At 40.1% G+C, this 26,387-nt stretch overlaps 1 protein-coding gene across 1 annotated transcript in view; it reads left to right on the top strand.

The window, feature by feature from the left end:
- Positions 1 to 26,387, top strand: part of CENPP (centromere protein P) — a 270,783-nt gene that overhangs the window by 15,631 nt on the left and 228,765 nt on the right. The window contains exon 4 of the mRNA XM_017949286.3: positions 7,520 to 7,608. Coding sequence (XP_017804775.2) covers positions 7,520 to 7,608 — 89 coding nt within the window. The remainder of the gene's footprint in view (positions 1 to 7,519; positions 7,609 to 26,387) is intronic.

Below are 26,387 nucleotides of genomic sequence, written 5' to 3'. Positions count from 1 at the left end.
TATATTCAGGGTCATGTGCCAGTATTCCTTATCCTTTTCATCAGTGTCCTTAGCCACAAAAATTGTCCCAAGTTTCCCATTTAGTATGAGACAGGAGTTGGTTATGGAGTCAGGACCTTTCCTCCTTCTGTGTCAGATAGCCACTCCCTAACTAGTCCCAAGGATTTGGTACAGTTACCTGGGTTTGGAAGTTTTGCTTCTCTTTGCAATCCAAGTCTCCATTTGCTATTACTGGCTCTGGCAGGCTGAGGATGGGCTAAGGGTTGTCTAGACCCCCTCATATGATGGCAAAGCTCCTAGCTTGTACTCGTCTTAGAGTATCACTCTTACACTGCCAAAGTGACCAAGAAAAGGTGCCGTGTAGCATTGCCAAGGCCAGTTGAGCGGGATACAAAACACATTTCAGCATGTTCAGTGTGTCAAGGGCATGGGTGGTAAATGGCTCTAGGGGACTGACATTGTTCCCAGATGTGCCCTAGGCCTTGGGGATGTACAAGGTCACCAAGGAGATATCACATGACCACAAAGATCATTTGCTGAAGACTAAAGCAGAGAATGGACCCAAATGGATTGGTATCATTTAGGCTGGACAACCTGTGCCACCACCCCAGGCTTTTCCTTTAGGCGGCTGCTGGACTCCTGGATGTTGTCCCTTTGTAAAAGGTTTCATAGTCTGACTGACTATATTTTCTTTCTTTGTGGCTGATGTGAACTTGACCTGAGAGTGGTAATCTACTGAATGCTCTTCTGTATGCTGGCATCCATTAATGGGCCAAGCCTGCAACCCATGGCAGGTTGGTGGAATCATAATCCCGTGGTCCACTTCCATCTCCAAAAACGTCTGCACTCTAGTATATATGTCCAGGAAACTGCTCAGGGGAATCCTAGCAGCCTTGGGGTCTTGCAGGCTTTTGTTACTGTAAGAGTTCATCTTTTTCACAGTTGCCTCATAGGTTATGTGGAGAGAAGCTCCGTTGTGGGCAGAATTAGTCTTGTCCTTGAGAGGCTTGTCCACAAATCCAAGTGAGAAGGGAAAGATTATCCTCTGACATTGAGGTGGATGAGCTTCTTAGTGGAGTTGTACCTTCCAGGATGGGTTGTACCCTAAGATTGATTGGTATGCTTCTTAGTGGGGCTATGGCCTGAGACATAACGTAGACTATAGTAGCCAACATAGACTGCAATATCTTCACTTTATTTAAGTTGCATACTTCAGTCACCTTAAACCTCTGATGGAAAGTATCAGATAGTAATTTGATGCCCTCCTGAGTCAGATAAGGATGAGGTCACGGTGTAGAAGACATTTTGATAATGTGATATGCTCCTGAAGAATGACTGCTGCCTGACCAGAGTCATTCCCGGCATGAACTACCGCGTGGTTTGGCCCTGCTGGGCCTGGGTAACCACCCCAGGACAGCACAGACAGGGCAGAAGCCAGGCAGTGGATGTCCTGCCACTTAGGTCCTGCAACCCCTGCTGCTGTGGCCACACTCTGCCTCCTACCAGACAGTGTTGGCACTGACCCAGACCTCAACAGTATTTTACGCTAATATTCTCGTCCTCGTGCCACGAAAGCATGATTGAAAATTTTGTGACCGTTTGGTAATGGCCTAAGCTTATACTGTTAGCTCACATCTGAATGAATTAGAATCAGTTGAGCTGTGCCTCACAGAAAACTTAAAAATAAAGGTACTAGAAGTGTATTTCTCTATTACTTAAGTAAACTTGTATGTTTTCAAGGGCTAATAGGGTGGTTTTATGATAATCAGGTTCTACCATCAGCCACACATGGCTTCAAGTCATGGTGCAATGATCATATTAGCATTTCGGGTATCAGGAAGAGGATGGGCAAAGAAAGGCTCACCTGTTCTTTTAAAGGACACTTTCTGGAAAGTGTACACTCATCATTTTCACTTATGTTCTATTGGCCAACAAATTCATATAAAGGATGCTGGAAATTTAATCTTCATTATGCTTGGCCATATGGCCAATGAAAAACTGGGACAAGAAAAAAGTATAAATAGAGGGGACCACTAGCAGTTTCTGTCCTATATGCTTTAGGGGATGCAGGGGGAAAAAAAATCTAAGGAGAGGGACTGTTGATATATTCTTTGAAAGACGTAGAACCTAGTAATTGCTGAGTCTCTAAAGAGAGATGAGTTGTCATTGTTCACGTTTAAAAGTGTGTAGGTGTTTTGAGACTGACTGGTTTTACTAACAAAGTGCTACAGAAAGAGTTTGTTCTCCCTGGCTGGGTTAAGAACTCTCACTTTCTCTCTGAGCCTTTTAGATTTTGTGATTCTTCTTGAAGACCAGACTGGTAAACAAGGTGTTGGAAGAAATTACAGACAGCTCTGGAATCAACAGGGTTTTTGGAGTCAGTTGTGTGAGAGGCACCAAGAGTTCTTACTTGGGGAGGGAAAAACAATTGCTTACAATTCTGATATAATAACCTGATGAAAAGTTTCTGAAATTTTTATTATTTAATGGTAAATTCTAGCATATTCTATACCAACTTGTGTATGTATGCCTTTAGGAACATATCTAGTAGAATTGCTGAGTCAAAGGAAACTTATAAATTCTGATTGATAGTGGCAAATTCCCTTCTAAAATAGTTTTACCATTTTACATACTGAGCACAGTTCTACATTTTTGCTGTGAAGACTGATAAAAAAAAAATGACAGAGCAACCTTGTGTGTTCTAAAACATTTTTTAAAAATAAAATTTCCACTAGAGGGAGAGGTTTAGCTATCTGAAAATTAAAAAGTAATCTAAATAGTAAAACCCTCAATTTACAGAATATTGTTGTAATAAAGTTATATTAATATAATATTTGAACTAAACATGACCTCAAATCATGTTAATAGAATGTTAGAACACAACGATGACTTATAGTTTGTCTGGGTCAACCCTATTATTTTATAAGTAAATGGATCCAGAGAGTTTGAATGATTACTCATGTTGGTGCAGCTATTGTCCAAGGTGGTTGGGACATAGAGCTCTGTTGGCCAGATTTACTTTCTGGTGTTCTTAGTACTACATTTGTGAAGAGTTGTAAGGCCATCAGAATTAACATTTATCAGCCTTTCATAGTCCAAGCAATATAGTCAATTAGATGGGTAGGAGTTTGTGGGGAAAGTGGCAGGTTAAGTATGTTTCCATAACTTCTGTCCCAATGAAATGAACAAAATTATTCAAAAAATAAGCAATTTTTTTAAATGGAAGAGAATACAATTCCATTATCACAGGCTCCAAAGGAAATCTGTTTGATATTAATGACATTTGATTCTAGACACTGAAATCCGATACAGGGTGCTTCATCAGGGGTTTATAAGTTTTACAAAGTTAGGCTGGCCACAGTGGCTCACGCCTATAATCCCAGCGCTGAGGGAAGCCAAGGCAGGAGGATAGCTTGAGCCCAGGAATTAGAAGCCAGCCTGGGCAACATAGCGAGACCTTGCTCTAAAAAAAAAAAAAAAAAAAAAAAATTTTTAATTAAAAAAAAATTAGCCAGGCTTGGTGGCTCACATATATAGTCCTAGCCACTTGGGAGGCTGAGACAGGAGGATTGCTTGAGTCCACTAATTCAAGGTTACAATGAGCTGTGATTGAACCACTGCATTCCGGCCTGGGCAATAGACCAAAACTCTGTCTTAAAAAAAAAAGGACCAACTTAATGGCACCCTTTTCCTAAAGATCTCTACCCATGATCCTTCAGTTGTAGAGGAGAATGAGAACTGTGGGCTTAAATGGACCATAGTAGAAAGGAATGTGCTGCTGAGACTCATGTAGGGGCTTTGAGGTCAAATTGTTTATAAGGTCTCTTCCCTTATTTACCAACTGGGGAGAATTGACCTAGTTAGCAGTACCACAAGCAGGGGAGAGATGGAAAAACAATATTTTGAAGTCAGCTTTTGAGTTGTTGAACAGGATTCTATAACCCAAACAAAAAAATTTTTTTTGCCTATCCTAATGGGTGAAAAGCTGAAATCTAACATGTATCTACACATACCTGACCAAGAGACCAGATGTGCCCCTGAGACTTTTTCTTTCCTTTTCCTTTCTTTCCTCTCTTTTTTTTTTTTCTGGTAACAGTTTTATTGAGATATAATTCACATACCATATAACTTACCAGTTTAAAGTGTATAGTTCAGTATTTTTTTTAAGATATAATTTATTTGGAATACAAGCTTTGTTTCACAAGTTTATTATTTATTATTATTATTGTTACTCTTTTCGAGACTGAGTCTTGCTCTGTTGCGCAGGCTCGCTGCAACCTCCGCCTCCCAGGTTCAAGCGATTCTCCTGCCTCAGCCTCCGGAGTAGCTGGGATTATAGACGCCCACCACCACGCCCAGCTAATTTTTTGTATTTTTAGTAGAGATGGGGTTTCCCCATGTTGGCCAGGATGGTCTCGAACTCCTGACCGCCTCGGCCTCCCAAAGTGCTGGTATTATAGGTGTGAGTCACTGCTCCCGGCCAAGAAACCCTATATTCTTTACCTGTCACCCTTCAATTCCCCCTTCTTTCACCCAACCACAAAGAACCAGTTTTCTCTCTCTGGATTTGCTTATTTTGGACATTTCATAGAAATAGAGTTATATAATATGTGGTCTATGTTGTCTGGCTTCTTTTACTTAGCATAATGTTTTCAAGGCCCATCCACGCTTTGGCATTTATCATTGTGGAGATGGGGTCTCACTGTGTTACCCAGGCTGGTCTTGAACTTCTGGGCTTAGGTAATCCTGCCTCAGCCTCCCAAAGTGTTGGGATTAGAGACATGAGCCACTATGTTCAGCCCTATGTACAAGTTTTTAAGTGGACTTAAGTTTCCGTTTTGTGGGGATGTATAACCAGGAGTGGAATTGCCAGGTCAAATGGAACTACTAATGGTGACAAATGATGTTGAGCATCTTTTCATGTGCTTATTGGCCATTCATGTATCATCTTTGGAGACATGTCTATTCAGATCTTTGGCCCAGTTTTAAATTGGGTTATCTTTTTTAAAATTGAGCTGTAAGAGTGCTTCTGGAATTTGTGTGTTGATTAGAAATGGTGGTAGGATGCCCACAGAGAGCTTACTTCAACTGCACCTTCTCCTGGTAATTTCTACCCTTCCCTCAAGCAGATGAAAAACTAAGCAATGACTATAAGCCATCAGTATCTCTTTCTCCAACAGCTCAGCATATTACGGGGCAGTCAGCTAGTACCTAGAGATGTAGGAAAGAGAGTCAAGGAGTTTCCACTCACTGTAGTCTTAGGAAATAGCAAAAATTGCTGGATTTACTGCTGTTCGTAACTAATAGGAGCCACAGAGTTCAGAGCACAAAGATGGAACGGGGCCGGGTGTGGTGGCTCATGCCTGTAATCCTGGCACTTTGGGAGGCCAAGGCGGGTGGATCATGAGGTCAGGAGATCGAGACCATCCTGGCTCACACGGTGAAACCCCGTCTCTACTAAAAATACAAAAAATTAGCCAGGCGTGGTGGCGGGTGCCCATATTCCCAGCTACTCGGGAGGCTGAGGCAGGAGAATGGCGTGAACACGGGAGGCAGAGCTTGCAGTGAGCCGAGACTGAGCCACCGCACTCCAGCCTGGGCGACAGAGCGAGACTCCATCTCAAAGAAAAAAAAAGATGGAATGGAGTTCTTTCATCATCATATCGGGCAATGTGATTTAAAATCACAGCAAAAATGCTAACATAAAAAGAAAGGAAGTTAAGGAAATGCAGACAAATTCAATTAAGAATAATTAATCCAGGAAATAAAACAGCATGCTATATAAAAGCTGTTCTGACTCTCAAAGTATAAAGAAAATTGAGTAAGAGAAAAAGCTGAGAGAAAAAGAAAAGAATAAAATGATTATAGTACTGAAAGCTACATTATCAGTATAAGGGAATTGAATATGGAGGATATGCTTGAGAAAACTCATCTGTGAAAGCAATTGAAAGGAAGATAATAAATCTAGAAGACAGACAATGGAGAGCCAATATATGATTTTTCCAAAAACAAGAATAGCAAAAAAAGTAAAGAGAAATTATGGGCAAATACATAATAGAAGAAATGTTACTAAAGTAAAAGGGAAAACCTGAATCTGCAGATCAAAATAGTTTAACAATCCCCATCATTGAGTATACAGTTGTTTTTTTTTTCTGTGATAAGTAGTACTGTTATGAATATATTTATTCATAGATCTTTGTCTTCATTTCTCATTACAGTGTTTACGGATAGATTCTCAGAAGTTAAATTACTGGGACAGAGATTAGGAATATCTTTAAGATATGCATTGTCACAGTGATTTCTAAAAGGGTTATGCTAGGTTTCAGTATATTTACTAGGATTAACATTTTTAGTCTTTGCTCATTTTATAGGTAGAAATGGCATCTTGTCGGCCGGGTGCAGTGGCTCACGCCTGTAATCCCAGCACTTTGGGAGGCAGAGATGGGGGGATCACGAAGTCAAGAGATTGAGACCATCCTGGCCGACGTGGTGAAACCCCGTCTCTACTGAAAATACAAAAATTAGCTGGGCGTGGTGGCAGGCACCTGTAGTCCCAGCTACTGGGGAGGCTGAGGCAGAAGAATCGCTTGAATCCGGGAGGCAGAGGTTGCAGTGAGCCGAGATCGCACCACTGCGCTCCAGCCTGGCAACAGAGCGAGACTCCGTCTCCAAAAAAAAAAGGGCATCTTATCTTATTGTTTTAATTTACAGTTATTACTGGCGAGATTGAACTTTCTTTCTTTTTTTTTTTTTGTGGAGACGGAGTCTTGCTCTGTCACCAGGCTGGAGCGCAGTGGCGCGATCTCGGCTCACTGCAACCTCTGCCTCCTGGATTCAAGCGATTTTTCTGTCTCAGCCTCCCAAGTAGCTGGGATTACAGGCGCCTGCCATCACGCCCAACTAATTTTTTGTGTTTTTAGTAGACGGGGTTTCATCATTTTGGCCAGACTGATCTCAAATGCCTGACCTCAGGTGATTCGCCCACCTCGGCCTCCCAAAGTGCCAATAGGCATGAGCGACCGTGCCTGCTTGAGATCGAACATTTTCATACATGTAAATTGTTTTTCACTTCTGAATTTTTAGTTCATATCCTTTTCCTTTTCCATATCCCTTTGTCACGTTTATGGTAAATATTTAGCTCAGTTTATTGCTTCTCTTTTATTATAAAGTCATTTTTTTACTTTGCTATTTTGTGTTTTTATTTAATCATATTTGCTATTTTTTTCTAATTTTGCTTAGAAAGTCTTTCTTCACTTAATAAATTAAAAGTTTGTATTTTCTCCTCACATTTTATTGTTTCAGTGTTTAATTTACATAAGTAATTCATTTGGAGTTCATTTTGGTTTTTGTTATAGAATAAGGATCTGACTTCATTCTTTTAATAACCAATATTTTTGGTTTCATTTCTTGATTACTCTTTCCTTTTATTTGGTGGCATTTCATTTTGCATATTTCAAAAGTATTTTTGTCTTTTTGGAGTTTACCATGCTTTGATACATAAATTTTATCTTTATTTTAGAATAAGGAAAGATTATCTTCTGCTGTTACTGACCTCAACATAATAATGGAGCCCACAGAATGCTCAGAATTAAGTGAATTTGTGTCTAGGTAAGCTATTTAACAAACTTATTTAGAGAAAAAAAGTAAATTTATACTTTACAGTTTTAAGTTTACCTTTTCCTTTTCTTAGTAAGTAAGTCTTCTCTGAAAGTATAACTCCACTATTGTGGCTTATATTTAAGACCATATTCTCTATATCTATCATTCTTTCATTTAGTTTATATTTATTGCACATTCACTATCTGCTGGGTATTAAAATGTGAGCAAAAAAAAGATACAATCCCCAGTCCTCATGGGATTGACAGTCTAGTGGAGAAGTCAGATATTAATCAAATAATGGCAGAAGTAAATATAAAATTATGGCTGTGTTAAATGCTATAGAGGAGAGTTACATAATGCTGTTGAAGTATATATCAGGAATTTTTGTTTTTTATTATTTCTATATTTTGTTTTTAAATTAGTGATGGAGTCTCACTATGTTGCCCAGGTTGGTCTCAAACTCCTACGCTCAAGCAGTCCTCCTGCCTTAGCCTCCCAAAGTGTTTATCAGGAATTTGACCAGCAGAGAGAACATGATATCATTTCCTGAAGCTTGAGCTGACATCCGAAGAATGAGTAGGTGTGAACTAACAAAGAGGGCATAACTTTGCTGGGCACTGTGCCAGCAGGGAGCATGGCATCTGTGAGCAATTGACGCAGGACCACAGTGGCAGGTGGAGGCAAGAACCTAGGAGAGTGGTGTAAGATGAGGCTAGGAAATTAGGTGAGGTCCATACTACCAGGAATTTGGTATAAAGAGTTTTATTACAGCCCCAGGACCAAGTGAAACTATTGAAAAGTTTTGAGCAGGGCCTGAGGAAAGCAAAAGTATGGCATCCTAGAAAGAATTATTCTGGATGCTATAGGGAAATGGAATGAAGGGGTGCAATCATTGATACAAACGAGTCAATGACTAGTCTTTTAAAACAGTTCAGGCAAGAGAAGTTTGTAGTTTGGACTGAAATGATGGTACTTAGCTAGATGGATTTGGGGGATAATTAGGGAGTAAAAATCAGTGGGCGTGGGATTGCTTGAGTAAAAGGGATTAGAGGTCATTCACAGGAGATGACTCTTTGATTATGGTGGTTCTGTCTGCTGTTAAGGGAAGGTTGGAAGAGTACCATTGTCAGGTGAAATTATGACTTTATTTTGGACATATGGGACTTGAGTGCCTTTGAAAACACTGAAATAAAAATGAGAAAGAGGCAGCACAGAAGAGGTGGGGGTGGGAGATATAGAACACTGGAATTATCTTCTATTGGGTAGGAATTAAAGCCTTGAGCAGGAATGAGATTGCTTATGAAGGAATACAGAGTGAAACTAGAAAAGGCCCTAGAACTGAGCCTTGAGGAATTCTAAAATATACTGACTGAATAGAAGGGAAGGATCCTGCAAAGGAATTAGAAAAGGAACTATTTGAGAAGTAGGGAGAATACCAAGAAAGTGTTGTATCATGGCAGAGATCACATATTTCCTTTTGTTCAGACCATGGTTTGGAAGTAGCATCTGCTATTTGGAAATACAAAAGGAAGAATAGTGAGATATCTCTCTTCCTGTAATAATGAGCATATTATCGTTACTTAATAAATACTTAATCTCAGCTTCTTGGTCAGTTTTTTAGACTGGGTTCCCATTTTGTGGAGAGTGACTGGTATTTTAGAAAGGGTGCGGAACATAGGTCAGAAGACCTGGATTTTAGTCCACATTCAATTACCTTGTGTAAGTTACTTCTCTTGGGGTTTCTTTCTTCTTTATCTCTGCTGTTATGCAATTTAAATGTTATATGCCTAGTTATGAATTTAGTTTTTCATTAGAGATCTGTAGTTTTTTGGACAGGATTGGTATCTTTAGGTTTTGAAAAATATTTAGTCATAATTTTATTGACTCTTGCTTCTACCTTGATCTTCCCTTATCACAGTCTACCTTCACTTTAAATAGTAAACATTTCACATGTACTATAAGAACAGCAGTATACTTTCCATTTATTTTCCTTCAACTATTATTATTGTCATACAATTGTCATACACTTTTACATGTTTCAAATGTCTCAGGGCATTGTTACTATTTTTGCCTTAGGCTGTCAATTATTTTTTAAAGCAATTAAAAATAAGACAAAACTTGTTTTGTGTTTTTGAGATAGAGTCTTACTGTGTCATCCAGGCTGGAGTGGAATGGCATGATCTCGGCTCACTGCAACCTCCGCCTCCCAAGTTCAAGCAATTCTCCTGCCTCAGCCTCCTGAGTAGCTGGGATTACAGGCATCCAGCCACCATGCCCAGCTAATTTTCTTTCTTTCTTTCTTTTTTTTTTGTTTTTCTTTTTTTGCATTTTTGGTAGAGACAGGGTTTCACCACGTTGACCAGGCTGGTCTTGACCTCCTGACCTCAAATGATCCACCCACCATGGCCTCCCAAAGTGCCAGGATTACAGGTGTGAGCTACCATGCCTGGCTGATAAAACATATTTTTGTATATTTATCTTCATTTTTTCATTTCCAACATTCTTCATTTCTTTATATTGATTCAGATTTCTAACTGCTATGCTCCTTCCTTGAGAACTTCCTTTAACTTTTTTTTTTTTGAGACAGAATTTCACTCTTTTTGCCCAGGCTGGAGTGCAATGGCACAATCTCAGCTCACTGCAACCTCTGCCTCCCGGGTTCAAGTGAATTTCCTGCCTCACCCTCCCAAGTAGCTGGAACTACAGGTGTGTACCACCACACCCAGCTGATTTTGTGTTTTTAGTAGAAACGAGGTTGATCAGGCTGGTCTCAAACTCCTGACCTCAGGTGATCCACCGACCTCAGCCTTCCAAACTGCTGGGATTGCAGGCGTGAGCCACCACACCCGACCCTTTAACATTTCTTACTGTGCTGGTCTGTTGGCCGTAATATCTATCAGCTTTTGTTTCTCTGGAAAGGTCTTAATTTTGCCTTCATTTTTTTGAAAGATATTTTTGCTGGCCATAGAATTCTGAGTAGATAGGCTTTTAAAAAGTATATGTATTTAAACATACTCTTTCATAATCTGGATTGCATAGGTTGTGACAAAAAGTCTGCGATGATTGTTGTCTTCATTTTTCTGTATTAGTGTGTCTTGTGTGTGTACTTGGGACAGCCTTAAATCTTTCTCTTAATTTTGCATTTTTGTAGTTTGTGCTATGTTTAGGGTATATTTGTGTGAAAATTATCAACCATGTCTTTTAAAGTATTTATTTTGCCCTGTGTCATTCTAATGACACATAAGTTAGACTGTTTGACATATTGTCCCAGCATTTGGATGCTGAGCTCTATTTCTCTCATGCCTTTTTTTCTTTGTATTTCAGTTTGGATAAGTTCTATTAGCCTATCTGCAACTTAGCAGAGTCTTTCCTCTGTTGAAGTACTGTTTGCCAGGGGGCCCTTTTAAGGAGATCTTTATCTTGCTTTTAATGCTTTTTATTTCTTGTGTTTTCATATTTCCTTGTTGGATGTAACAGAGTTTGTTTATTCATTTACCCATTGAAGGATATCTGGGTTATTTTCAGTTTTTGGTGAATATAGCATATTATAGTTATATATACATTTTTTTTTTTTTTTTGAGATGGAGTCTCGCCCTGTCACCAGGCTGGAGTGCTGTGGTGTGATATCAGCTCACTGCAACCTCCGACTCCCTGGTTCAAGCGATTCTCCTGCCTCAGCCTCCCAAGTAGCTGGGATTACAGGCATACACCACCACCCCTAGCTCATTTTTGTATTTTTAGTAGAGACGGGGTTTCACCATGTTGGCCAGGATTGTCTCGATCTCCTGACCTCGTGATCTGCCCACCTCGGTCTCCCAAAGTGCTGGGATTACAGGCGTGAGCCACCATGCCTGGCCTATATATACATTTCTGTAGCATATTATAGTGTATAATATAGCATATTATCTTTATATATGTGTATATATATACACACACACATGCATTCATGCCGCTACAAACATTCATATGCTATAAATATGTATATTACATACACAAACACACATGTATATGCTGCTGTGAACATTCACTAGAGGTTTTTGTGTGAATATAAGTTTTCTTTACTCTAGGGTACATAACCAGAAGTGGAATTGCTGAGTCATATAAGAGTATGTTTAAATTTATAATAAACTGCCAAACCATTTTCCAGAATAACCATATTGTTTTGTATTCCCACCAGTAATATGTGAGAATGACTGTTAATATTTTTGTGAATTAATTTCTGATGGTCACCTAATTTTAGATTTAATAGTCCCAGGAATTTATTGTTAGAATAAAATCTTGGAATTTTTATCCTAAATTTATCTTTATGTTCGCTTTATACTTGAGAAGGAGACATTTGGAGTTATTTTTGTTTCCTGACTACTTTAGTTGAAATTGAAATGGGTTACTGCCAACATTTTATGAAAGAAATCCATGACATCTGTTTTACATTTAGTGAAGTTTGGACTTTGCTTAGGAAAAATAGATAAATTACAGTCATTCTTACAGCTGTGAGAGCCAACACCCACACCCACACACAAAATTTCTTTCTATATGGAAAACTCTTATGTGCTGTAGTACAGTATCCTTTATGAAGATGCAAATGGAAGAATGAAGGAATTGTGAATCTTTTAAAGTTCACTGTAAAAGAACAGTCTTTTCCTCTGTGTGTGTGTTTAAACTTGAGTCATCATAGCTTTTACGATTATTTTCATGGCTTACTCCCTCATCACATGATTAAGAGTTTATTTTTTGCTCACTTGTTTGATGGAGAACGAAATATCATGTCACTGTGGCCTTTAAGCACGAATGAACTAATTTCTCCTCTTTATAGGCCCATACTCTTTGGAAAACAGTTTTTTTCAGATGTTAAAATAATTTTTAAAATAGTTATTAGACTGACTTTTAACACATAATCTCCAGTGTTCCCTATAAAGTACACGCTTATGCAGCTTTGTGTTAATTCAACTATTATTTTATGTTCTTTGTTTTCAGTGAATCTACTTGGTTATTTTGGTCCTGTACTGCCCTTTCTTGCCTTCCTTTAGATTATTTAATTTGTTTTCCTATTTTTTTTATTTGGCAAAATACTTGCAAAATCTACCAACTCAGCCATGTTAAAGAGTACACTTCAATAATAGTAAATACATTCATTATGTTGTACAGCCATCACCACTGTCCATCAACATAACTCTTTCCTCTTTTAAAACAGAAACTTTGGCCGGGCGCGGTGGCTCACACCTATAATACCAGCATTTTGGGAGGCTGATGCAGGCAGATCATGAGGTCAGGAGTTCAAATCCAGCATGGTGAAATCCTGTCTCTACTAAAAATATGAAAGTTAGCCGGGCATGGTGGCACATGCCTGTAGTCCCAGCTACTCAGGAGACTGAGGCAGGAGACTTGCTTGAACCTGGGAGGCAGAGGTTGTGGTGAGCCGAGATAGCACCACTGCACTCCAGCCTGGGTGACAGAGTGAGACTCTGTCTCAAAAAAACAAACAAACAAAAAAACCAGAAACTTTGTACCCATAAACAATAACTCCCACTTCCTCCCTCTCCTCATCCTCTTCATCCTCTAGCAACCACCATACTACTTTCTGTCTGTGTGATTTTGATTAAGTACTTCATATAAGTGGAATCATATAGTATTTGCCTTTTTTCTTTAGATAGAGTCTCGCTCTGTTGCCCAGACTGGAGTGGAATGGCGTGATCTTGGCTCACTGTAACCTCCACCTCACCAGCGATTCTCCTGCCTCAGCCTCCCAAGTAGCTGAGATTACAGGCACCCGCCACTACGCCCAGCTAATTTTTGTATTTTTAGTAGAGATAGGGTTTTGCCATGTTGGCCAGGCTGGTCTTGAACTCCTGACCTCAGGTGATCTAGCCATCTCGGCCTCCCAAAGTGCTGGGATTACAGGCACAAGCCACCATGCCTGGCCAGTATTTGCCTTTTTTGACTGGCTTGTTTCGCTGAGCGTAATGTCAAGGTTCATCCACGTGGCATAAGTCAGAATTTCTTTTTCTTTTTCTTTTCCTTGTTTTTTTTTTTAAAGCACTACGTAAGCTTTATTTGCACCATCTATATAAGATAGTCCTGGCCATGAGCGGTGGCTCATACCTGCAATCCCAGCACGTTGGGAGGCCAAGGTGGGCAGATCACCTGAAGTCATGAGTTGGAGACAAGCCTGGCCAACATCTGTACTAAAAATACAAAAATTAGCTGGGTGTGGTGGCAGGCGCCTGTATTCCCAGCCACTTGGGAGGCTGAGGCACGAAAATCGCTTGAACTGGGGAGGCGGAGGTTGCAATGAACCAAGATTGTGCCACTGCACTCCTCTGGGTGACAGAGCAAGACACCATCTGAAAAAACAAAAAACCAAAAAAACCTAAGATACTTCTATGAATCTGTCCCATTGAGAGAAGACAGGACCTTTTCTCTCAAACCTGTTGCTTAAAGCCTGTGTGTGTGTGTGTGTGTGTGTGTGTGTTTGTGTGTATGTATATGTATATGGGGGTTTATTAAATATTCACTCATGTGATCACAAGGTCCCACAATAGTCTGTCTGCAGGCTGAGGAGCAAGGCGAGCCAGCCTGAGTTCCAAAACTGAAAAACTTGGAGTCCAGTATTCAAGGGCAGGAAGCATCCACCACGGGAGAAAAATATAGGCTGGGAGGCTAGGCCAGTCTCACCTTTTCACATGTTTCTGCCTGCTTTATATTCACTGGCAGCTGATTAGATGGTGCCCATCCAGATTAAGGGTGAGTCTGCCTTCTCCAGCCCACTGTCTGAAATGTTAATCTCCTTTGGCAACACCCTCACAGACGCATCTAGGATTAATACTGTGTATCCTTCAATCTAGTTGACACTTAGTATTAACCATGACAAGTCCACCCCTTGTCAACTTGAACCTATACACATCTCCTAAGATCATACATAATCTTCGAATAAAGGTAATAATAATCATAATTACGCCTAACATAATAAAACTATCCTTCATAAAACCAGAAACTCACCAATCCCCAACCCAAATACTATTACATAAAGTTAACAATACTTAAATGCTGATATGAAGTCAATAAATCGTATGTCACATGATAAAGGAAAAAGGAAATAAAATGAAGATACTTTCTTAGTACAAGTGTATACATGCACAAACATGTTTTTAACGAAAGGAGAAGGAAGTACTCATGACAATTACAATCCCCGTTTCTGCAGCTGGTCACGTGGTCGTAGCTGGTATTGATGACTACCTTCTTGGATTGGGCTGTTGTAGTTTCCTGTTAACCTTAATCACTGAGCATGGTAATACTAAGAGAAGCCCTGATGGATCTCCGGTATTCCATGCATACTCTTCCTTACCTCTGTTGTGAAGTAGCAGAATGATTTCGTTTCGATATTCTGGGTCAGTCACCCAGCCAACACTGTAACTCCTTTCTTAGCCTGTTGTCTTAAATGTAGGAGGAACCCAAAGTGTCCAGGTGGCAATCTTAACTTCTAGTTTAGTGGGATCTTTGTTGTGTCTCCTGGTGGCAGCGTTTCTCCCTCTGGAACTGAGACCTCTAGGCCAGCAGAATGTAGTGTCAAAGAAACAGGAAGCAAAAATTTTGCCAGTAGATCACTAGGGGTGATGGTGAGTGGTGCCACTTCAACTTCCACCCCTTCATTCCTGGACCCATGAATCTTGGCTGTGGAAGAAACAGTACCACATATTGGATGCTGATCCAGAGCATACACGGCCTTCTGGAGAACTTTGCCACAGCCTTGCAAAGTATTGCCACATAGTTGGCATTGTAATTTTGACTTCAAAAGGCCATTCTACTGTTCTGTCAATCAAGCTGCTTCAGGATGATGGGGAACATGGTTAGACAAGTGAATTCCATGAGCATGCGCCCACTGCTACACTTCTTTAGCTGTAAAGTGAGTGCCTTCATCAGAGCCAATGCTGTGTGGCATACCATGACAGTGGATAAGGCATTCCGTGAGTCCACGGATGGTAGTCTTGGCAGAAGCATTGCCTGCAGTATAGCAAACCCATATCCGGAGTAAGTGTCTATTCCAGTGAGGACAAACTTCTGCCCTTTCCATGATGGAATAGGCCCGATATAATCAACCTGCCATCAGGTAGCTAGCTGATCACCCCAAAGAATGGTGCCATATTGGGGGCTCAGTGTTGGTCTCTGCTGCTGGCAAATTGGCCTTGTCAGCCTTGGTGAGTGGAAGTCCTTGTTGCTGAGCCATGCATAACCTTCATCCCTGCCACCATGGCCACTTTACTTTGTTCATGGGCCCACTGATCAATGATAGGGGCGGCTGGGGAAAGAGGCTGAGTAGTGGGTTATCCTATCCACTTGATTATCCATCCTATCCACTTAAAAATGCTAAAGGAAGGGGTCTCACTGTATTGCCCAGGCTGGTCTTGAACTCCTGCACTCTTGCTGTCCTCCTGCCTTGTCCTCCCAAAGTGCTGGGATTACAAGCATGAGCCACCACACATGTCCTTGCAAATCCATTTTATGCCACTTTAACTGAAAAAAAGTTGGAAAGACCTGTGTTTCTTTACAGCTCTGTCCCCTATCAGGGGAACCCACCCCCAATATTTCAACGTAGGTTCTTTCTATTTTCCGTAAGTGTTGGCCGTCTGAGAAATAAAGAGAAAGAGTACAAAGAGAGGAATTTTACAGCTGGGCCACCAGGGGTGACATCACATATCGGTAGGACCGTGATGCCCGCCTGAATCTCAGACCAGCAAGTTTTTATTAAGGGTTTCAAAAGGGGAGGGGGTGTAAGAACAGGGAGTAAGTACAAAGATCACATGCTTCAAAGGACAAAAAGCAGAACTAATAAGGGTCCAACAAAGATCACAAGGCAAAGGGCAAAAGCAGAACTACTGATGAGGGTTTATGTTCAGCGGTGCACATATTGTCTTGATAAATATTTTAAACAACAGAAAACAGGATTCGAGAGCAGAGAACCAGTCTGACCACAAATTTACCAGAGTGGAGTTTTTCCCCACCCTAGTAAGCCTGAGGGCACTGCAGGAGACCACTGTGTATCTCAGTCCTTTGCTCAACCTCATAAGACAGACATTCCCAGAGTGGCTGTTTATAGACCTCCCCCAAGGAATGCATTCCTTTCCCAGGGTCTTAATATTAATATTCCTTGCTAGGAAAAGAAGTTAGCAATATCTCTCCTACTTGCACGTCTGTTTATGGGCTCTCTGCAAGAAGAAATATATGGCTCTTTTTGTCCGACCCCACAGGCAGTCAGACCTTATGGTTGTCTTCCCTTGTTCCCTAAAAATTGCTGTTATTCTGTTCTTTTTCAGGGTGTACTGATTTCATATCATTCAAACACACATGTTTTACAATCAATTTGTACAGTTAACACAATTGTCACAGTGGTCCTGAGGTGTCGCACATCCTCAGCTTACAAAGATAACAGGATTAAGAAATTAAAGACAGGCATGAGAAATTATAAAAGTATAATTTGGGAACTGATAAATGTCCATATTAAAATGAAAGCTTCACTCCATTCGGGGTCCCTGACTTCCCACAACAATCCCCAGCCTTTTGAATTATTGATGTTATGAACTTATATATTTATATGTTGTGCACCCCAAAATGTAAACTAATAATTCTTTAAAATGCATTGGTTTTTTAAATTACGTAGAAAATAATGTGGAGTCACAAATGAAAATGACATTAATACTAGCTTTTAGTCTAATTTTAATAAAATGTATTAGTCTGTAAAATCATGGAGGAAACAAAAAGTAGAGTAACTATTGTTGCAAAAATACTAGCTTTTATAATTTTATATGCATTTACCTTTATTGAGTCTTTTTTTGTTCTTTTTTAAAGCTTTTTTCTTCTTTTACCTTTTTCCATATGTTCTAAGAGTCTATTTCTTAATAAGTCTTCAGATTACTGTCTAGTGTCCTTTCTTTCACTCTACAGAATTCTCTTGACTATTTGTTACAGAGAAAGTTAAATGATAACCAACTCCTTCAGTTTTTGTTTACCTGAGAATGTCTTAATTTCTCCTGTACTTTATTTTTTATTTTTTCTTTTCTTCAGCCACATCCCTTTGATCATCTCCCTCATTATTATTATTATTATTATTATTATTATTTTGAGACGAAATTTCACTCTTGTTGCCCAGGCTGGAGTTCAGTGGTGCGATCTCATCTCACCGCGACCTCTGCCTCCCGGGTTCAAGTGATTCTCCTACCTCAGCCTCCCAAGTAGCTGGGATTACAGGCATGTGTCACCACGCCCAGCTAATTTTGTATTTTTAGTGGAGAGGGGGATTCTCCATGTTGGTCAGGCTGGTCTCGAACTCCTGACCTCAGGTGATCCGCCCGCCTTGGCCTCCCAAAGTGTTGCGATTATAGGCATGAGCCATCACGCCCAGCCTTCTTTTCTATTTATTTGTATCCCTTGTGTTTTGTTGTTGTTGTTGTTGTTGAAAAGGGTTCATTTGAACCTAATAATGTGGTAAGCCCCAAAGTCAGATTCTCCCTCTTTCCCAGGCTTTTTTGTTATTGTTATTATTTTTATTTGTTTATTTATTCATATTTCGTAGGCCACCTCTGTGCCAGGGATTAACCTGAGGTATAAACTTAAGGTCCTCTCAGTTTGTTTCTGGGCCTGAAGCTTTCCATGGGTATGTGCAGTCTCTTACAGAATCTCCCCTTAGATGCGGTTATTTGTCAATGTCCTAGTCTTGATTGTTTGGCTCTTAGAAAGGGAAAATGAAGAAAATGAAGGTGGGGAAAAAAAGGGCTCTGGCCTTTTAAGTCCCCTGGAAATCACTTCAACTGTAGGAAGCAGGGTTTTCAAAAGTGTGGGGGTGTGTAACTACAATGGCTGCCTGACTCTTTGTCTACACTTCCATAATGAGAAGCAGCAGTGACCAAAACACAGATCCCTTATGGCTGGAGGACAGGGTCCTTTTTTTTTTTTTTTTGGCTTGCTCTGCCTTCCATAAGCTGTGTGTAAGCTGCTCTGGTTATACTCACATGACTGCCTGCCAGGGGGATCGGGGTGAAGAAATGGGTAGCTGCTGCTATACTAAGAGCTGAAATTTACTAAAATTAATCACAATTTACCATCCAAGCCCTTCTCCAAGCCTTTCCCTGGATGTTGCCAGCCTTCATTAGACTCAGAGTTTCTAAATGGTTGTATCAGACAGATTCTGCCGGTGAAATTGTTATGTAAGTGGAGAGATGGAATTTTGGTACTTCCTATTCTGTCATCTTCTCAAAACCCTCTCCTTTAAATATATTTTAATATTCTCTTTTAATTTATTTCATTCATGTTTTGGCTATATTTGTGTTATTCTTTATTGGTTGCTGTCGGGATTGCAACATACATAACCTAACTTTTAACAGTCTATTTAGATTTGATACTTTACCACTGCAATTATAGTCTTGTAGTCCTATAACCACATGGTTCACTTCCCCTCCCTGCTTCATATGGTAGTTTTCATGTGAATTATATTCACATGTATGTGCTGAAAAACTCCATTAGTCCAATCTGGGCAACAAAGGAAGACCCTATCTCTACAAAAACAACAACAGCAGAAATAGCTTATTGTGGTGGAGTTCACTTGTAGTCCCGGCTGCTTGGTAGGCTGAGGTAGGAGAGTTACTTGAGCCCAGGAGTTTGACAGTGCAGTGAGCCATGATCATGCTATTGCATTTTAGCCTGGGAGACTGAGTGAGACCCTGTCTCAAAAATAGTAATAATAATAACCCCATTAGTTAACATTATAATGTTTTACTTCAACCATCATACGTACTTTAAGTAACTTAAGAAAAGGCTAATAGTTTGTCACATTTATCCAGATTTTTTTGAGACGGAGTCTCGCTGTCACCCAGGCTGGAGTGCAGTGGCGCGATCTCAGCTCACTGCAAGCTCTGCCTCCCAGGTTCACGCCATTCTCCTGCCTCAGCCTCCAGAGTAGCTGGGACTACTACAGGCACCCACCACCACACCCAGCTAATTTTTTTTGTAATTTTTAGTAGAGATGGGGTTTCACCGTGTTAATCAGGATGGTCTCAATCTCCTGACCTTGTGATCTGCCCGCCTCGGCCTCCCGAAGTGCTGAGATTACAGGCGTGAGCCACCACGCCCAGCCATGTTTATCAAGATTTTTAATGTTTCTGTTGCTGTTCTTGATATGGAGCCTTTTTAGGACACGTTGCATATATCGTGGCTCATTTCCCATAAATACTTAAGTGTGCATTTTTATTATTTTATTTTACTTTATTTATTTAGTTTTTGAGACGGATTCTCACTCTGTTGCCCAGGCTGGAGTGCAGTGGGAAGATCTTGGCTCACTGCAACCTCTGCCTCCCAGGCTCAAGTGATTCTGCAGCCTCAGCCTCCCTAGTAGCTGGGACTACAGGCACGCACCACCACGTCTGGCTAATTTTTGTATTGTTAGTAGAGACGGGGTTTCACCATATTAGCCAGGCTGGTCTCGAACCCCTGACCTCAAGTGATCTGCACAACTTGGCCTCCTAAAGTGTTGGGACTACAGGCATGAGCCACCGTACCTGGCCTTATTTTATTTTGTTATGCTATGTTATGTTATGCTATGTTACGTTACCTTACGTTACGTTACGTTACGTTGGAGATGGAGTCTTGCTCTGTCGCCCAGGCTGGAGTACAGTGGCACAGTCTCAGCTCACTGCAACCTCCGCTCCCTGGGTTCAATTCTCCTGCCTCAGCCTTCTGAGTAACTGGGATTACAGGCATGCACCGCCACGACCGGCTAATTTTTTTGTATTTTTAGTAGAGATGGGGTTTCACCATGCTGGCCAGGCTGGTCTCAATCTCCTGACCTCAAGTGATCCACCCACCTTGGTCTCCCAGAGTGCTGGGATTACAGGCATGAGCCACCGCACCCAGCTCAAGTGTGCAGTTTTAAGTTTAGAGATATTCCCTTATATAATTACAGTGCAGTGATCGACTTCATAAATTGACATTGATATGATACTTTTATCTAATATGCTTTCCATAATCCAGTTTTCTTAGTTGATCTCATAATATCTTATATTGCATCTTCTTTCTCCTTGAATTATATGATCTAGTCTAAAGTCAAGTATTGCATTTAGTTGTCATGTCTCTTTAGTCTCCTTTAATCTGGAGTTATTGCCTAGCCTTTCTTTGCCATGTTTCACTTTGTCATCTTTTTAAAAAGCTCTTCCTGCAACCAGCCTGAGCAACAGAGCAGGGCTCCATCTCTTCAAAAAGTTAAAAAAAAAAAAAAAAATTAGCCTGGCATAGTGGTGCATGCCTATAGTTCTAGCTATCTGAGGGTCTGAGGCAAGAGGATCATTTGAGGCTGCAGTGAGCTATGATCATGCTACTGCATTCCAGCTTGGGCCACAGGGCAAGACTTGTCTCTAAAAACAAAAGTTCTTTCCACGTTTTTGTTTGTTTCTTTTTCTTTCTACTTTTTTCCCCCAATAAAATGTTTCTTATTTTGCCTTTGATATTCTGTTGTGATCAGTTGAGGCTATGCCTTCTTAGGCAAATTCTGTATAGATGATATTTTGTCCTTCTCAGCATAGCTGTCCCTCATAGGTGATACTAAGTTTTTCACTCAATGAAACTGTTATATTTCTCCACTGTATGATAACTAATTTTTTCTCCCTTGGCTCTAATATGCAATCTGTGGGGACACACTTGATGACCACGCAGTTACTACTCTTTATTAATATTCCTTCCTCAATTTAGCATCTACTGATGATTCTTGCCTTATCTACTCGCTACTGTGATGTTTGCAAAATGATGATTTTTCAACTCTAGTGCTTACTTCCTCCACATTTCTCAGTAGGCATTTGGCATTATGCTTAAGAAATAGATCACCATTCTCTATGTATGTGTATATATCCATATTTATAATATGTATGGATTCATTCATTTCTTTTTTTTTTCCAACGATTTATAATTTCTTCTCTTCTTATTTATTTTGGTGCTCAAAGTATCCCGGATTTGATCAGAGGGAATCTCTTTAAGCTGGCTCCTGAATCCATGTGTTAATTCCTTATTATATTTTTGAGCACTTCCTCATATTCTGTCAATAAAAGATTTTTCCAGGCTCACAATATACCTGTCCTGCCCTAGGTGTAGATTCAGCAATTTTTCTGAGGAACCAGAGTTTCTTTTAGTGGGAAATGGTATTAGAGACTAAGATCTGATACTAGGTCTGTTCATTGCTATTGGAGTGTCTTTGCTTCTTGGTTCTTTCAACAAACAGTACTAGAAAATATGTTTTTATACATATATATACGCACACACACAAACCTGTATATAAGAAATCATGATTCATAAAATATTCATATGCACTAATAGTCATGTGCTGCATAACTACTTTTTGATCAGTGACAGACGGCATATACCAAGGTAGTTTCATTATTACATTACTGTATTTTACTGTACTTTTCCTATATTTAGATATGTTAAATGCACAAATATTTAACATTGTTTTACAACTGCCTACAGCATTTAGTACTGTAATGCTGTATAGGTTTATAGCCTAGGAGTAATTGGCCATACCATATAGCCTAGGTTTGCAGTAGGCTGTACCATTTAGGTTTGTGTAAGTACACTGTATGATGTTCCTATAGTAAAGAAATCATCTGACAATGCATTTATCAGAATGTATCCCTGTCGTTAAGCTACACATGATTTACAAAATCGTGAGTGTACACCAAGGCGTCCAGTTCTACCCCAGCTTATCCCCAGTTTATAGTATGTATGTGTTTATATACATACTATCATTTCACATTTCTACATCCTTTCTTCCATATTGAGAAACTTGGCTCCTAGAAATATCAACAAAGTTATTCATTTGCTCAATCCTATTGGTTTTTTTGTTTGTTTGGTTTTTTTGTTTGTTTGTTTTTGAGATGAGGTGTCACTCTGTCACCCAGGCTGGAGTGCAGTGGTGCAAACTTGGCTCACTGCAACCTCCGCTTCTCAGGCTCAAGTCATCCTCCTACCTCAGCCTCCTGAATAGCTGGAACTACAGGCACGCACCACCACGCCCAGCTAATTTTTTGTATTTTTGGTAGAGATGGGTTTTGGCCATGTTGTCCAGGCTGGTCTTGAACTCTTGGGCTCAGGCGATCCATCTACTTTGGCCTCCCAAAGTGCTGGGATTATAGGCATGAGCCACTGTACTCAGCCAATCCTATTGTTTTTTGTAGTGAAGGCCTGCTTTTTTTTTTTTTTTTTTTCCCAATTAAAAAATTTTTTTTCTTAGAGATAGGGGTCTCACTATGTGGCCCAGGCTGGTCTCACACTCCTGGGCTCAAGCAGTCATCCTGCCTTGGCCTCGCAAAGTGCTGGGATTACAAATGTGAGCCATTATGCCCGGCCCAATGTTCTGCTTTTAATGGATTTTTTAGCTTTTTCTATGATTTTGGCCTTAAAAGTCTTTATTTCATTTTTGGTTTTGAAAGATATCATTCGGGGTATAGAATCCTTGGTTGATTGTTTTGGTTCTTTGGGTTTTTTCTCCTGAGTACTTTAGAGGTATTTGTCCATTGTCTTGTGGCTTAACAGTACATTTGCTGTGCTTCTTCTTTATGTTCCCCTGTATGATGGAACTGGTTGTTGTGTTGGATACACAACTCTATTCATTTGGTCAAAATCATAAAATTAAGAAAAAGAGTGAATTTTACTGTATGTAAACTTTTAAATAAATAAATACATGTATGTTAAAAGCATATTATACACTTTGCATTGTATTAGTCTCTAAGAATACAATGATGAACAAGATAATTTTCAATTTTATGAAGCTTACAACCTAGTGTATGTGCAAAACCAATGATACATGGTAATTGATGGTAGAGTAAGTGCTATGGGAATATAAATGCATACAATGTCTACTCTAGGGGAGAGGGAGGGGTGGTATTAGCCCCAGGTCACCTAGGAGAGTGCCTTGTACATGGTTGGTGTTCAAACAGTTCTTGAGTGAATCATCTAACAAACCACTTGAAAATGTAAGACCTGAAGTTAAGCAGAGATTAGACAGACAAGTCACTAGTATTCTTTCATTTATCCAACAGTTATGTGTTGCCTATTCTGCAGCCAAGCACCATCGTTGTGCTTAATATGTAGCAGTGAACAAAAGAAAAATCCGTCTTCATAAATTCAAGAGGTTTATTTTCTAGTAGGGGAAACAGGCAATAAACAAAACAGATAAGTAAAATAAATAATATATTAGATATCGATAAGTGGTGGGGAGAAAATAAACTAGGATAGGAGATTGCGATGCACAGGAGGAGGGAAGGTACCATTTTTAAATAGCTTGATTGGGGAAGGCCTCATTGAGAATGTGACATAGGAGTACATGGAGGAGGTTGCCTGGCCTGATCATGTCAGTTGGTTATCAACCCTAGGTACTCTCTAAAAATGTATCAAAAATGTAGCAAATTATGCCTTGCATTATAACTACTCCTTTTTATTTTATTTTATTTTCTTTTTTCTTTTTTTTTTTTTTTTTTTTGAGACAGAGTCTCATGCTCTCACTCACGCTAGAGTGCAGGGGCACAATCTTGGCTCACTGCAACCTTCACCTCCTGGGTTCAAGCGATTCTCCTGCCTCAGCCTCCTGAGCAGCTGGGATTGCAGGCATCTGCCACCATGCCCTGCTAATTTTTGTATTCTTAGTAGAGATGGGGTTTCACCACGTTGGCCAGATTGGTCTCAAACCCGTGACCTTAGGTGATCCACCCCGTCTCGGCCTCACAAAGTGCTGGGATTATAGGTGTGAGCCACTGTGCCCAGCCTATAACTATTCTTATCCTCGTGTAAATTATAAATTTGTGATAATGAGGACAGTGTACCTTTATGTATTTCTTTTTTTTTTTTTTTCCTTAAACTAATGACTAACAGCATTGAATTAGAAAAAGTGTTTAATCTCTGTGGAGTTATCTGCAAAATGAAAGAACTGGATAGAATTATTTCCAGGGTTCACTGGGCGTGGTGGCTCACACCTGTAATCGCAGCACTTTGGGAGGCCGAGGTGGGCGGATCACAAGGTCAGGAGATTGAGACCATCCTGGCTAACAAGGTGAAACCCCGTCTCTACTAAAACTACAAAAAAAATTAGCCAGGTGTGGTGGCGGGCGCCTGTAGTCCCAGCTACTCGGGAGGCTGAGGCAGGAGAATGGTGTGAACCCGGGAGGCGGAGCTGGCAGTGAGCCGAGACAGTGCCACTGCACTCCAGCCTGGGCTACAGAACGAGACTCTGTCTCCAAAAAAAAAAAAAAAAAAGAATTTCCAGGGGTCTGTCCCATTCTAAAACCTTATAAATTTGTGAATTAAAGAATAAAATATATCTGAGAAATGATGGAATTTACTGGAATTGGAATGATGAAACTGTAGAAGAACATCCATAACTTAGATCTCTTCTTTATAACATGGGATGATTGCCAGCACTTGGGGAATCCTTCTCAGTGAAACCAGATAGACAAAAAACAATGCTGCTTTGGGCCACCCACTAGACATGAAATTACTTCATTTTACAGATTGTGTATTGTTTGGTATTACTTGTGGCACAGATTCCTAAACTCCTTTAGTGAGTATATATGCCCACCACTATTTACAGATCACTCAACTGATCTTTAAGTTAGAGTCCTCAGTAATGAATTTTATGTGCCAGATGCTTTCTTCAGTATTTGTGGTCTTTTTCTTTTTAAAAAGGCATTATTTTTAAAATAAAACACAGAAAAGTATAAAAAGTTATACCTGAAAGGGATTTGGGAAGAAATTATTCCTCTGATTAATCATTGTAGACAAATAGGAGTGAATGATTATTATACACACATGCTCATTTTTTCAAACATCTGAGACTGTTTTGAGGACGTTGTTTGAGAGGATCACGATTCAGTTAGTTCAGTACTGACTTCCCCAAGAGCTCTCATGGAATTCTGGCAGGTTGAACATCTATAATCTGAAATCCAGACTGCTCTAAAATCTGACATTTTTTGATTGCTGACATGATTACCTTAAGTGGAAAATTCCACACCTGACTTGTGACAGGTTGCAGTCAAAACGCAGGTGTACAACACAGTTCATTCAACATCCTCAAGGGAAAAAGACCCTCCCAGCTCCCTTCAGCTGTGGTAGCAGCATGCATTCATAACAAAACAAGAAATCATGTCAGATTCTAAAATCAAAGCTAGATTAATAAGACAAAAACTGTTGTTAATGAGGCAGATAACTGTGGAGGAAACGTTTATTTTGTTTTTATGTATTCATTTATTTTTTGACACAGAGTCTCACTCTGTCTCTCAGGCTGGAGTGCAGTGGCACCATCTAGGCTCACGGCAACCTCCACCTCTGGGGTTCAAGCAATTCTCCTGTCTCAGCCTCCCGAATAGCTGGAATTATAGACACACACCACCACACCCAGCTAATTTTTGTATTTTTATTAGAGACATGGTTTCGCCGTGTTGGGTAGGCTGGTCTAGAACTTCTGTCCTCAAGTGATCTGCCCGCCTCAGCCTCCCAGAGTGCTGGGATTACAGGCACGAGCCACCGTGCCCAGCCTTTGGAGGAAACATTTAAAAATGGTTCTACAGGAGCCATCCAGCAGAATGCCTCCTCAGCCCTAGAGAACCCATTTCTTGGTCCCACAACTGCTTCTTATGTTTCTTCTCACCTAAAAAAATAAAATACGGTATACAGTAACATTTTATTTTATTTTATTTATTTTTTGAGACGCAGTTTCAGTCTTGTTGCTCAGGCTGGAGTGCAATGTTGCGATCTTGGCTCACTGCAAC

This window comes from Papio anubis, chromosome 13 (genome assembly GCF_008728515.1).
Source record: "Papio anubis isolate 15944 chromosome 13, Panubis1.0, whole genome shotgun sequence".
Lineage (NCBI taxonomy): Eukaryota > Metazoa > Chordata > Mammalia > Primates > Cercopithecidae > Papio > Papio anubis.
Note: the sequence above shows the minus strand (reverse complement) of the source record. Positions and strands in the feature narration are given on the sequence as shown.